The sequence below is a fragment of the Heliconius melpomene genome, chromosome 17 (genome assembly GCF_056956725.1).
Source record: "Heliconius melpomene rosina isolate 202511_hmr_F chromosome 17, ASM5695672v1, whole genome shotgun sequence".
NCBI lineage: Eukaryota > Metazoa > Arthropoda > Insecta > Lepidoptera > Nymphalidae > Heliconius > Heliconius melpomene.
Window position 1 is genome coordinate 10,133,118 of NC_140405.1, and position 15,174 is coordinate 10,148,291.

A 15,174-nucleotide genomic window follows, 5' to 3' on the forward strand; every position below is an offset into this window, starting at 1 on the left:
CTAACTTGTCCGCCATCTTGTAGCGGCGGCCATCTTGGATATTGATTTTGTGTAGTCCACTGAATTCTACTTGACAAGCCCTTTCATTTGATACCCGTATTGATAGGATTGAAAAAAACTAACTTGTCCGCCATCTTGTAGTGTTGGCCATCTTGGATTTTGATTTTGTATAGTCCACTGAATTCTAATTGACAAGCCCTTTCATTTGATACCCATATTGATGGGATTGAAAAAAACTAAGTTGTCCGCCATCTTGTAGCGGCGGCCATCTTGGATTCACAATAATATTGAATATGGATAATTGTATTGTCACCAGAATCAAAGGCGTATACCAAATTTCAGATCAATCGGTTAACGGGAAGAGGGTTAAATTTCAATTACTAAATTTGACCCAAACAAACAAATAAATAAACAAACGGGGTGAGTTAAATAAAACCGTTTAATAAATACGAGTAGAATCTGTTATATACTGTTATCATAGAGCTAAGAATGAAAAAAGTGTCAGTAAAATGAAATTTCATTAAGTTAAGTTAGTAATTTTCAAGTTGAAAAGTTTTTAAGCAAAGTTAACCTATTACCTAACCTGTATTAAAAAAAATCGTATTATGTACGGAGACGTTGGTAGAAAATTTATTTATATTAATAAAAAAAACGCAGTAAGCAACCTTCGAATTGGCTTCATTTCATCTACAGACTTCATTTTATCTTATTGAGGAACAAACAGTTAAATTGAGGTTTTAAAGTTTTTAAAAAGGTAGGCAGATGGAACCTAGTGTTAAGACACTCCGTTCCCCACTTTCTGCAGAGTACCGGAAGCATTGCGTGTTGAGTGGCAGAACTCAACGCCGAGCACAGCGAAGAAATGGAAATATAAACGTAAATAAATATTTCACTTCGGACGGCCTAGTAGTAATGAGTTCCGAATTTTAACCTATTATCGATAGTATTTATGATACAGTATATTATAAAATATAGCTGTATATCAAAAATTGAATATTTTAATCCCCACATTTAGGGTAGGCAGAGTTGATCAAAAATCGAAATTTCCGATATTTACGTATACATACGAACGTAACGATAGCGCGATCTAACTTCCTACAACGCCATCTATATTTTAATTCACGCAACCTAACGCAGCTTCGCTTTGCCGTATCGGAGCGGCCGGAGCGACCCGCTCGTGGCTTCGCACGCTTGTATTTAATTATTAATCTAATTTTCTTTCCTGTTTTCCACGACATATTGAAAACTAAAGTTCCAATTAATTCAATAAAACAGTTATTTTTTAGTAATATCGCATACAATACTGATATGATTTTTTTAATAGCTTAAATAAATATGTAAATGTAAGGAACACAAGAGCGCAAGCGTGTGACTGTAAAGGTGATAGGTTGTGGGTTCGATTCCCATTTGAGGAAATGAAATAGAATACCAAACTGGCAGTTTAAAATCTCCAATTCGTACTTTTCAACTTTAGGTAAATTAAATTCGCCAAGTTACAAAAATTAATTGTCTACCCAGGGATACATCGTGAAGCTAAGTAACAAAAATCAAAATTTCCATTTTAAATTTTAATATTTATGAAACAAGTAACAAATATTGAATGTTTAATATAGATATAAAATTTTTAGTATCATCATCCAATATTGATATTTAGAAATAATAAACGAAAATAATATTGAAAAGCACATTGTTTGCCTGTACATTGTGAAATTATAAATATTTCTGACAAGGGAATTTCATTTCAAATATGAAAATTATAAGAGTTTTCCCATAGAAGTAAGAATTTTATTTTCATACAAGCAAGATGTTAGATTTTTTTAATAAAATTAAGTTCCTATTATAACAACATAAGTTTTTCCCGACTGCTAAGGGTTATGTTTTTCGCGCGTACATACATACATACATATATGTATGTAATATTCCTTATTAACTCATATCTCCAGAACCGCTTTACGGATTTACATAATGGAGGTATCATTAGATTTATTTTAGCAGCCCAGGTCTTCTTAGATAGGTGACGTTAAAATAAAATAATCATGGCGGCCGTGGGACGCCATTGGACGCAAATTGTTTACGAATACCACAATATGGGTATCGAATTGAAGAGCTCAATACGAGAATTTCAAAAAGGTATACCATGATTGTCATTACTACAATGAAACCTAACAAAAAAGTGAAAAATAAAAATATTTGAAAAACAAAAACATCAGTTTTATGCAGTCGGGGTTTTTGTTTTTTTTTTTTTTCAAATATTTTTTTATTTGGAATTTACTCTTATACAATTAAAAAAAAACAATATTATTAAGTTTTTTTTATAATTTGTAGTTATCCCTATGTACCTGTACATACTGCTTAAGTTTCAAAGTTTGTTTATTAGTACGTGTTAATCTTAAGGTCATTGAGGAAGGCCATGTGAAATCCAATTGAATATATTTTTTTAAATAATATTTATAAAGACTAAGACCGTATGAGGAGAAACATAACGCTATTCTTTATTTTACTTAACAAATTACAATAATTTCTATTCAGACACAACCCCTTCGAGTGGGGGGCAATCTTCAAATACAGTTAGACTACAACTTTGAGCCATTATAGCTTTCTATAATAATAAAGGCTGTTGTTACAGAAACGTATCTTATTAGTTCAGACATACATATGTGATTACACATATGATTAATGAGATTTCACGAACTGTTATTTTGATACTATTAATTCATTTTGATTTATGTGCCAAATACTAATAACTTTATTCATAATAAGTTCATTTTTTAACGGATTCTGTAAAAAAGGAGGTTATCAATTCGACTGTATTTTTTTTATGTTTCTTAACACAGAACTTTTGACTGGGTGAACCTATTTTGACGATTCTTGTTTCATTTCAAAGCTGTTTTAAAAAGCTAATTTTAATAAATTTGAAATGAACATTGCGAAATTGAAACGTAAAAGTTTGAATTTGGAATGAAAAACCTTAAAAAAAACCAAATATATAAAGATCAGTAAAATAGAAATATTCATATTCATAAAAATTAACCTTAACCAGTTTCAATCCCACTTATATTTCTAGCTCTACTCTGACGTAATAAAATACTGAAATCTGAATTAAAATCCCACCAAAACCATCTTGTAAAAAATCAACCTAGTCTCGATGAAACTGTTTCTTTCTTAATAAGAAGTCAATTTACTAAATGGAACTTACCTTGTAAAAATGGTATTAGCTTGCAAAGAATTGCACCAAAGAAGAATCGCCTATATATTTGTCCCACCAGTGTGAAAGGCAAGCAAAACACTCCAAGCAGAAAATCCGATAGGGCCTGGGAAGAAGAAAAATATATGTACATTTTACGAGTCGATTTGTAGGGTGACAGCTTGTAAAGGTGCACTTAGGAAAATTATAAATTATTTATTAACTATTGCTTATGGTAGCACAGTATAATGAGAATGTTTTGCAAATAGATTCTATTCCTAGACTTGTCTCTATACGTACTCTTGTCTTGAGTTCTACTGTTTGGGTATCTAAAGATAAGTGGAGAGCCTAGTGTCTTGAAATGTTACAAAGTTACAGTGAGGGATGAAATGTGTTAACACTTATTTCCCTCTGCTGTGTGCGGGTTACAGCGTGAAACTGATTTATTATTTATTTTTAAATTACTATAGAAAAATCCAATCTTAGTTACTAATTTCGCAGCAAAAAAAATCTTAAAAAACAAAGTTGAACTTCCCGGAAGTTGGAAGTAAATACCTACTTCAAAGTGATTTATGTAAGTCAAGATTAATTTCGACAATATAATTAATTAGCACGCTCATTATCTAAAAGTGAAACTCTAAGCTTTCGATTTCTCGATAGAATTTTCATTAAAGTCCTCGCGTACAACGTTGGGGTCAACGACAATTTTTTAACATAATAAATATTTATTTATTTATTCCCTCAGCTAAATTTTAATTTTTAAAATTAAATTATTATCCCACTAAAAAACGATATAATTATGTAAACATAATTAAATTATTTAATTCTACACAATGAATGAATCAGCCTACTGATTTTTGCATTTATCTAGCAAATAAAATTATATTAAGATCTGAATTGACGCGTTCATGAAATCAACTTGTTATTCGATTTGTGCTAAGAAAATTTTACACTTGTATTTATAGTCTTAATTTTTCATTAATGGAAACAAAATTACAAATATATTAACCATATATTTGTAATTTTGTTTTTATTTTACGTAGGCAAAATGAACTTACGTTATGGGTAGGCATAGGGAACCTGGTAATCTAGTGTAAAACGAAACCAAACTATAATTTTAAAAAAATCGTACTGTGCTTGTACTGTACCTACTTTAGACACTTATTCGCAATTTTGGCCAAGAGTCACTCAATATCTCAACATAACATCAATACCTCAATATAGCCCAAATACTTGGGCAAAAGTGCGAATGGGGACTAAACTAAATTTGATTTGATATTATTTTTTTTTATAAAAATATAAATTAACATTATATCTATATAGTATATTCACTATGTACATAATATGTGAAGGTAAAATATCTATATAAAGAGCAATTTTATGAGTAGTCGGCTTGAAACTGCTTAGAAGCATATTTATAGTAGAAGTTTATATTTAGTTTACAAATAAAGCAGCCAACTTATATTATAATGGAAAATGCAAAAGTTACCTCTTTTCCCGTTCCTATATTTATTTCAAAACGTAAAAAACCTAAAAATGTAGCAGAGTTTTTTTTCAATGCTACATATAAAAGCTGGCTGCATCGGAAAAAACATTTCACGTTGTATCCCGCATACAGCAGCGTAGGCAGAGGGAACCTAGTGTTGAGACATTCCATACACCACTTTCCGACTTTTCCAATTTTTAGGCATTGTGCGTTGAATGTGAGAATAACAAATAATAATTCATTCCCTCGAGAGGGAATCGAGTCCACAACCGTCACATTACAGTCAAAATTTCCTTATTAATTTGGAATAAGTATGTAGCGTTATTTTCCGTCCACATTAGTAGTCCAAATTAATCAATAGGGTGTAAAACTCTTTACAGTTAATTCTCAGGCATTGCCAGTTAAAAGGTAGAATGCGATGCCACGCTTTACTTAGTTACAGAAGCGAGTTAATGAAAATATTAAACATATCATTCATTGGTAATCGACCCCAAAACCATAGCTTTTACAGCCGCACGCTTATCCTCGTGCACCACGACGTGCCATATTAGAACAAACGTAATAAATTACTCAAATATTCAATATTTCATTATAAAACTTACCAAATTGAGTAAATAAACGTTCGTCACTGTCCTCATACGTCTGTTGCTAGCTAGAGTTGCTATCACAAGACAATTTCCTGATATCGATAACATAAATATGATGAAGTATGGCGGCAGTATGAAACGCCATTCATAAGCATTACTTATAACACTCGCGTTTCTTATTAACACTGTGGACGTTGTAGCTTCTCGCATTAGAAGGAGAGAAGACGCGTTATACACCGTTATATTTTCCATTTTCGTTGTCTGAAACAAGAAAGAAACAGATTTTAATACTAATATTGGCTGTATAAAATCTCAAATTCGTAATAATGTGGAATAATGTAATGAATTTGACATATTGGTGAAGCAAGTAGAGAAATTTGAGAAGTAAAATATGATATTTCGTCGTTTATTACTTCGTACTATCGTATGAGTGGAGTTAACGCATGTGTTGTTATTTAATTAAGCGTATTCTAAATGATATAATTGAAATATACAGCTTTTGTAACATAAGAATATATTTCGTCTAAGATGTTTCTGTTAAGATTTGAGGCGGCTTTGACATTTTTAGATGAATATATTTCTATTAAATTATTACTTTTCATTATTTCTCTGTTTTTTGCAATTTTTATTAATTTATTATTAGGATCAACGCCATACATTAACGAATAGGATTAGCAAAACGAAATTCAATATAATTCCCTCGGGAGGGTTCCATCCACAACTATTGTGTAAGATTAGATATTACTCGACTAAAATGTTAGCTTTCTACATGATAACACAGTGAAAAAGACAAGTACTTATCTAGAGAGTTATACTCATCGTTTGTGCCTTAAAATATAAGATCTTCAGCACTCGATCGTCTTATAAAGTAGAATACATTATTTTTTCACTATTCTAGAGACAATTCTTATCATTTTATTTCCATGTATAAAAAAAGTTTTTCCAATTTTCTGATAGGCTACACACTACAGGCTAGGCAGAGGAAATGTAGTGTTAAGACACTCTATTATTAAGAACTGAACTGAAGACACTCTGTTCCCTATTTCCACTGAATTGTAGATGCATTGCTTGTTGCGTGGTGACAAAACGAAAATATAAATAGAGATATATAAATAGAATTAGAATTAGGATTGAACCCACCACCAGTCGCATTTACATTCACACATTTACTCCTGCGCCACAACTGGTTTGAAAAGCCAAAGATTTTTAATAAAGAGACCTTCTAAAATCTTCTAATTTTATTTTATTAGTCCGCAGAGAAGAAAAAAGTATTAGATTAGCCTCAGCAAACCCTTACATTTGACACCCATCTTTTAGGAATACATTGAAGAAACTTAATCCGGCAGCTTGAGATTTCCACCATGTTGGATTTAGATTGGCGTCACTTTATTTTTTGAGTGCTCTCCTATTTCACCCGAACAAATTGACAGTAGATCATAGAAAAGGAAATAAGAAATGATATTGAAATTAATGTTGACATTTGTTATTATGCACTATAAAGTCAAAAAAGATTACTTTGAACAGAAAAAAATAAATTATTACACGAAAAAACAATCCAATTTATTATTTTCATGTTAGCATATTTTATATGCTATAGCATAAGTAACAACATAAATTTTATATTCTACTACCCATAGAATATCTTAGAGATGTTTATATAAGATCGTAATTTTAGTTACATGCGCCTAAACCTCGCGAGACTACCCAAAGGGCACGACTACCCTGATGAGTTGATTCGTAACGAAAGTTCTGCTCCAGCTAAGGCTGAAACTGTGGAAAATGGAGAAAATGGAGAAAATGGAGAATTTGTGTCATAACAATGCTGTCAAGGCAGACGCGACCATCACTTTCTACTTAACTATGCGGTAAAAAAAGGTGAAGCTAAAAGAAAATGTAACAACAAGAAAAGAAAATTCATAATACAGTGTATATTTACTTTCATCAAATTCTTAATAAAAGCTTACAACTTCGTTTATATCTAAGACTCTGAAATCGACACTCGTGAGCTTTCTTTTTAAGTAAGAATAAAGCACCAGCTTGACATAAATCTTTTTATTCTCTGTACAAATTGTTTTTCAAATAATTTAGTTATTTTTCTACCCGACTTCAAAAAAAGTTATCAGGATGAAAGAGTGTTATATTTTTGGAAGGGATTGAATGAATTTTATATTCTGAGGGAACCTAGTATTAAGAAACTCCGTTCTCCATTTTCCGCCAAATTCTGAAGGCATAGTGTGTTGAGTGGTGGAACTCACCTCGTCTCGACACTAAAGCTAAGAAATGAAACAATAAATTTAAATAAATATTCTATTTCCTCGAGTGAGGATCGAACCCACAAAGTACATTTGTGTCACTACGCAACGATTGGTCTAAGTAGTGGATTGTGCATGTATTTGCACATTTTCTTGGAAAAGTAAAATTCATATAAACAATATTAGTTAAATATTTCTCTAAGATGATATAATATAAGAATCCACGCATTTCTGGAGAGAGAAAAAATATAATAACGGTACGCTAGTCGACAGGCGTTTTTTCGTTTTTTGAAATAGTTTTTATTCATTATTAATAACGACACGTCCGCAGCCTTAATCTATACTTTATAAAATTTATTAAATTTTTGAAACAGCGTTAGGGTGCGTGTTCTAATATATATTTACAACTTGCATATTATAGTGATATAAAGTGCAATTTTTCTTATATTACACACTTTGAATATGGTTACATTATTAAAATTTCCAAACAACCTACTATAATCAAACTGTATTCGATAACTTCTGGACATAGACCTCTACAATAGCACAACACTGAGCTGGATATTCAGCTGTTCACATGCAACCGACCACAGCTAATTTGCGTATGTAGCCGGGTGGCTACATACGCAAATTAGCATGTATGGAGTATATCGAGGTACCGGAGGTGGGGTCCACCTCCGGTACCTCGATATACTCCATACATGCAAAATCTAATATAACTCTAAACATTCGATCGTCAACATTTTCATGCATTTTTTTTATTTCAAAAATTTTCATAATTAGTCTGTATGATGAATAAATTAATTATTTTTCTTACATTTTTTTCCAATTAAATATATTCTGTTGTTTTTATTTATACCTACTAGAAAATTTTCCACATTTTCACTGGATATCATTAAGCGAGTGTGATAAATGTTTTGTAAGCTACGTCATTTGTTCAGACATTTATTAATGAACCTTATTTTTCCACACTCATTTTTGGGACGCAAGGACCTAATTAGAAAAAGCCCTTTCTCGTTTTGTTTGTTTTTAGAAGAAAAATTCTTGTTGTAGCATTTATCTTAAGCAAAATAATTTTTCTTCATATATTTATAAGAATCGTATCTGAGAAAACTCTACAATTACAGGTTTAATTCCCACACAAGGGAAGGAATCATTTTCATTTTATTTGTTGAGTTCCGCAACACTCAATATCTCGAAAGTTCGACGAAAAGTGGGGACAGATGTATCTTAATACTATGTTAAAAGTAATGACACATACATACACCTAGCAGTTTCTAACAACTGACTTACACTAAGCTTGTAATGAAGTAACTATTAGAACCCACTCAAGGAATAGAAATCTTTAAAAAACTTCTCTTGTCCTGGTAATGAAGCACAGCGTGGCGTTGTGTCCCGCCACTTAAAAAAACAACGCCTCTAGAATTTGGCGAAAAGTGAGAAATGGAAGTGTCCTAATAGGAACTGAGTGTCTTAACACTAGGTACCATCACTTATATGTAGGATACCTATGTGCGTAAAGCAAAAAAAAAAATAAAAAGTAAAATTTCTTAAAGCGATAGTTTACGCAATCATTCCTAATATACGCAAATATCGATAGCCCACATCCTGCCTTGGTCTAAAATAGATGATGTCAACACATAGTTACCGTTTGAAACGTATATAAGGAGAACGCTTAAAGGTGGCCTATTATGAACGTGGACTAGCTATTTTTTTATTTACTTTACTCCGTATAACAGAATAGGCAAAAAGAATCAAGTGTCTAAGTTAGCGAATGTTAGGGTAAATTAGCGAAACATAACCTTGCCGTTTATTTTTATATACCAGAAAATATAAATAAAAATGATTTATTACCCCAAAGTGTATATCGAATCCAGTATCATGTTAACAGTTATTTGGCTGCGCCACGATGGCCTATAGTAAAACTGTTAACTTAAAATGTTATATATGTATGTATGTTTCTTAATTAGACAAAATTGATAAACGAAATGTATAATTGCCATGGGCATGGCCAGGGCTCAATTATACAATTCGTTTATCAATTTAGTAGCAAAAGCCTGAGTTCATTCAGATTCACAGTGAATGCAATAAGTTATTAAGTTATAGATTCGATATTCAATCGAGGAAATTAAATATTTCATTTTTTTTTTGGGAAACGGAAGTGTCTTAATGAAAACCGAGCTAATATTAGGGTCACAGGTTTTCTCTTCCTACCCTGCTACGTGTGGGATATAGCATGAAGTTAAAAAAAAAATAAAAAAATAATACTTAACCTTATGAGTATGATGATAAATGAGAAAAATATTTTATACAGGGCAGCCAGGCCTGTCGTGCTCACGACGTACATGCATTTAAATTCCACGTATGGCAATGGATTATTTTTTCTTTAGTTTTCTAGTTAAGATAAACACTGTTTTTTTTTAAAATAGGCAAAATGACTTTTCACAAAGCTTATTATATAGTTGTATGACATAAAATATCCTGCATACAGCAAGGTAGGCAGAGGGAACCTTGTGTTAAGACACTCCCCCACTTTCTTTCGAATTCTTCGAGACATTTCGTTTTGACTGAGCTCTGCCTCGGTACCAAAGCGAACAAATGAAAATATTTATAAATATTAATGCATTCCAACGAGTCGGGATCGAATCCACAGACGTCGAATTACAGTCACCCCATTGTGCCCCTATGCCATGACGTTTTCCCATAAAAACCAACGCTTATTATTTATAATTTTATAAACACCATTACTACAAATTTAATGGACTAATACTTATAAAGAAGATGATGTCTAATAAAGCAATTAGAAATTATACACAAGCGATTAGATGTAATCTCCTGATGGAAGCTGGATAACTAGATCTTACAACACCTGCTTAATATCTTAACGTTACAGGCTTATTATTATGTTTCTCAGAATAATTGTTCTTCTACTTTGATATATTGAGGATCTACTTAGTGTAAACGAGTATGGGGCCGGCGCAGGGGCACCAACTGTGACCGTAAACGCGACTGGTTTTAGGTTCAATTCCCATTCGAGGAAATTAAATATTAATTTAAATTGATATTTTTATTTCTTCGCTCTGGTGTCGAGGCAAAACGCGGCGTTGAGTTCCGCCACTCAACACACAATGCCTCTAGAATTAAGTGGATAGTGGGAAACAGAGCAGTGAAGCTGGATTTGATTATTTAACTAATAATATGATGTCGTCTTCGATGTAATATCTCAGATTGTAAATATAGTATGAGCTAATCATTTCCTACACATCCTATATTTTTAATTTTCACCTTGTATTATATTTCAATTACCTACTCATCTGTTGAATGGAAAGACCAAAATAAGCTACACAAAAGAAATAAATATAATATGATATCCTGAGGCAACTACGACTATTTCTTTTTATCTTAATGGACAAATGAATTAAGTAAGTAAATGTTAGTTAGCTCTACAAACTTTTATAATCCAGGATTTGACTACTTGACTTTGATTTAAATAAAGGACAACTGAGAGGTAAAATAAAAGACAAAAATAGACATTAAAAACTATAATCCAATTTCAAATTTTACATTCACGAATCATGATTTCTATACCACAATAGAATATTGTATTACATTCACAAAAGTGAGAGCTATAAATATTTTTTCTATAATTTTGACTATCGATTTTCCTTTTACAATGTTTTAGTTCCGGAAAAAAGATGTGCCTAGCGAGGATTGCGCAATGCACGTGGTAGTTGTTATATTAGTTAGTTATGAATTCAAATTGATGTAGTATATTTATGTATGAAAGTGAAAATAAAATAACTTTCTGTTTTTACTTTACTCTTGTTGTTTTATAGCAGATACATTTATCTCGAAGGTGAAGTCTTACTGTACTTACTCTTAGGCCGCTTTAGATGGTATGTTTAGATTGGAATGACACTAAGTAGTGTCAATACATTCTGTTCTCCACTTTCAACGCAATTTCGAGATACTCAATGCCGCTACTGTATTTTATGAGTGCAAGGACATGAAAATAATTAATTCCCTATGTTCTCTGTTTCCGTTTAGAGTGAGATGCTGCCCCACAATGACCGATATGTTAAATCAAAAATATATGTTTTCCAAGTTTTCCTAACTGTAAGGACTTTTTACTTGATATATCTATAGTATTTCTTCACGCTGTCACATGCAGAAGGGTAGGCTGGGGGAATCTGGGAACCTAGCGCTAAGACACTCCATTCCCCACTTTTGACCTTATTCTGAAGGAATGCATGTTGAATGGCGGAACTAAACGCCGCTCATTACCTTGTTATCAGAGTGGGAATTTAACCCACAACCTGTCGAGTTTTTCGAATGTTGTTGTCAGTTATGCCTCTGCGCTCTGCGACTGGCCTCAATAGTAAATTTCATGACTATTACGCATTAAGAGTTCAAAGTTCAAGCTTATACTCTGTAATTATAGTAGAAAGGTAATTTCAAAGTTCAAGCGTCGAATATACTTTATAGAAACGTCTGAGTTTTTATCGCCAAGGTAAAAAAAATATTTATGACCATTTAAATTACAGGAAAAAAGCTCAATATCAGCTACGGTAATGGCAAGCTTATGTTTAAAATTACTTATTGGACTATTACTACTAGTATTGTGGTAGAACACGTAACACGACAAATGGGTTTTTCTTAGTATTTAACACGCAAACTTTTGTCTTTTGGGGTTTGGACTGAACTAGGTTCCTGTCACTCCATAAAAAAATATTGCTGAGGAATAAGATTCAATTTAGTAGTTCATTGATATATAAAATAAATTTCGTAGGAAACAGCATACAGCAGAAGCTGTTAACAGCGACCTTGACGCTTCGCCCATTGAGAAATCTGGCGATCAACCTGCATAAATTCTTGGGAAACCCGTAAGATGGAATTTGGAACTCTCCGTGTCGCGCTCTATCGAAGGTCTTCGCCATGTCCAAAGTAACTGCCTTGGCCTGTATATATGTTAACTGTCATTGATCAATATATGATCCTCCAGATAAACCAAGAGCTGGCTATTTATTGTGCTCCCCGTCACTTTCAGAGCAGGACGGTGAAAGCAATAGACCTGTGTTAGAAGGATCGCAACTATCGAATTTATTCGGGATGGGGTGGAATGTGGGCCTAAAATTTTAAGAGAGCCCAAAACTGATGAGTTCCGGGCAGGTAGCCTTCAAGCTTCACACCGGTTTTGGCAATATGCTCAGATCTTGTTCCGACATTTTGTTTAAATACTTTACCGCGTGCAAATCTTTTAGAGTACTTCCTATGGACCTACAATTATGAAATTTGACTAAAAGTGAGAAGAGAACTTACAATACAAACGAAGATATGAAATGAGTGCAAACTTATATATATTTGTCAACTTTAATAAGCAAAGTTCCTGTTGACCTACAAGTATAATAATTTTTACACATTTCAAGAAATAGTCGATAGGAGGACTTAAACAGAAAACAGGGATATCAAGACAAAAACAGTCAATCTACTGTTAAAACAGTAAGGTTGATAACACTGGTCGAGATGGACGCGTTACTTAAATAAAATATAAATGTGAAATGAGAGCCAAGCTAAATGAACTTGGCTCTCATTTCCCATTTATATTTGTGATGGGTTTTGATATATATACTGAAAATGTAAATATATTTTTAAAAATATTTGCATTCGTTTATTATTCATGCTTATAGCTATGTATTTTAAAAGCAATCATTTACTACCAATACTGTTAATATCATTAATTATTATTGAAAACTCCGCCATTCAGCGTAGGTATACACTAGATCCTTTCTGCCTTACCTTATATAAAGGCAAAAAATATCGAAAAGTTTTAGCTATGTCAATACAATATTTATCAAAATTATAAAAGTATAAAAACACATTTATTAATCTTATGTAAAAAAATAAATCTTACATAAACATCTTAATCTTATAATCACAGCATTTAAGCGTTTCAATTTCAGCTTAACACTAGAAGCGCCGCCGTCCCATTTTTGACCCAAACGCAAGGTTGATTGTATATAACTTTTTTATTTGTTAATTTATGTAGATGAAACTTTTTGACTATTACCAATTTTACACCTTTATTTAATTAAAAATATAAATAATTTTATAGCAGTCATACTTTTTGAAAAAAAAATAGATTTACCTAGAACTGCCGCTGGGTCATTTTTGTCCCGCCATTATTATTTTATTATTTGAGGGCATAATTTGACATATTTTCATCCCTCGGGGACGAGGTGGAGGTGAAAGGACGATGCGGGGGCGAAAAAAAATTGAATAGTAAGTTTAGCAGTCAATACATAAGTTTTTAGGATTCTGTAGCTTTTAAGGGAAAAAAAAACCCTTATAAGATCATTTTCTATCCATCCGGCTGTCTTTGCCTTTATCTCAGGAACGCTTGGAGAAATCGAGTTAATATTCATATGAGTATATGAATATCTACAGTCCCTTGATTTCCTGAAAAAGCACGCTTAAAAAAAGATATGACCATTTACATAGTAAAAAACGTGTATTTCGACACTATAAAGGGAATCAAATTAATAAGGTACTTTCAGTTAACTTAGAATAATGAAATTTGGCAGTTAGCATCTACATGTAGTACTAGTACAGGAAAAAATCTGAAAACTATACATTTATGCATAAATCTTAAAAAATAATAGCCTGAAAAGTGGGGTAAAATTGGTGTCAATACTAAATTTTGCCGCTAGTTCAAGTGAGGTATCAGATGAAAGGATGACTAAGCTAGGCTTGAATTTTAGAAAAACACTCGATACCAAAAGTGGGCAATTTTAGGCTAGGTGGAGGGAACCTGGGAACCTAGTGCTATGCACTCCGCTGGCATTTTCCGCCGAATTCTGGAGCCATTACTATGCAATGTTATAAATCATCTGTGATGTATCACCGATGAAGAATATATTAATGCATTACTTGGCCTAATAATAATATTAACTAATTTCAATAACTTATAATTTTGTAAGAGTTATTCAGTTAGTTGTCACGACCTTAGAACGTATTTGAAATATTTGATTCTTTCTTTGTGTTTGATTTTTTGGTACTTTTATGTGTGTTAAAGAACAAAAATTGATCATTAAAGATGATCTACATATTTTACAAATTATTTTAGTAATATTTTTTTGTATTATACCAAAAATCAACATAATAAGTAGAATGGGACAAATTTGTCACGACGGCGGTTCAAGGGGGGTCTCAATCTTCGGCACTTCTAGTGTTAACCTTAATAATAAAGCTTACAAAACTTACCTACGAAAATAATAAGTCATTTAAAAATACACATCACGCACCACATTCAAATAACTTTTACCAAAATTTTGCAGTTACACTTACAATTTATAATTCATTAATTTTAGGTAATAACACATTTCTTATTTTTATCACAATTAACACAAAAACTGTCTTAATTTTTATACAATATTTTAAAAGTTACGAGTTTTCGTTAAAATCAAACTTAACTAAACCATGAGAAACACTTGTTATAGAAAAAAATGTACATTTATTTAATATTAACTTTATATGAAAAAAGGAGCTTTTTAGTAAGCACGTAATATATAAAGTTCACGATAAGCTCTGAACTACGTTCAACAATTGTTTCAGAGCGCAGGTATCGAGAGCCTAGTCCGTACTGCTGGTTCCAGGGAAATATTGTTG

The 15,174-nt window shown here is 32.1% G+C and overlaps 1 protein-coding gene across 2 annotated transcripts in view; it reads right to left on the reverse strand.

The window, feature by feature from the left end:
* Positions 1-5,514, reverse strand: part of CCKLR-17D3 (Cholecystokinin-like receptor at 17D3) — a 51,744-nt gene extending 46,230 nt beyond the window's left edge. For both annotated transcript variants that reach the window (XM_085200588.1, XM_085200589.1), the window contains exons 1-2: positions 5,273-5,514; positions 3,197-3,311 (exon numbers count right to left, since the gene is read on the reverse strand). In XM_085200588.1, the coding sequence (XP_085056714.1) occupies positions 3,197-3,311; positions 5,273-5,509 (352 nt within the window). In that variant the 5' untranslated portion in view covers positions 5,510-5,514. The remainder of the gene's footprint in view (positions 1-3,196; positions 3,312-5,272) is intronic.
* Positions 5,515-15,174: the final 9,660 nt, after the last annotated feature.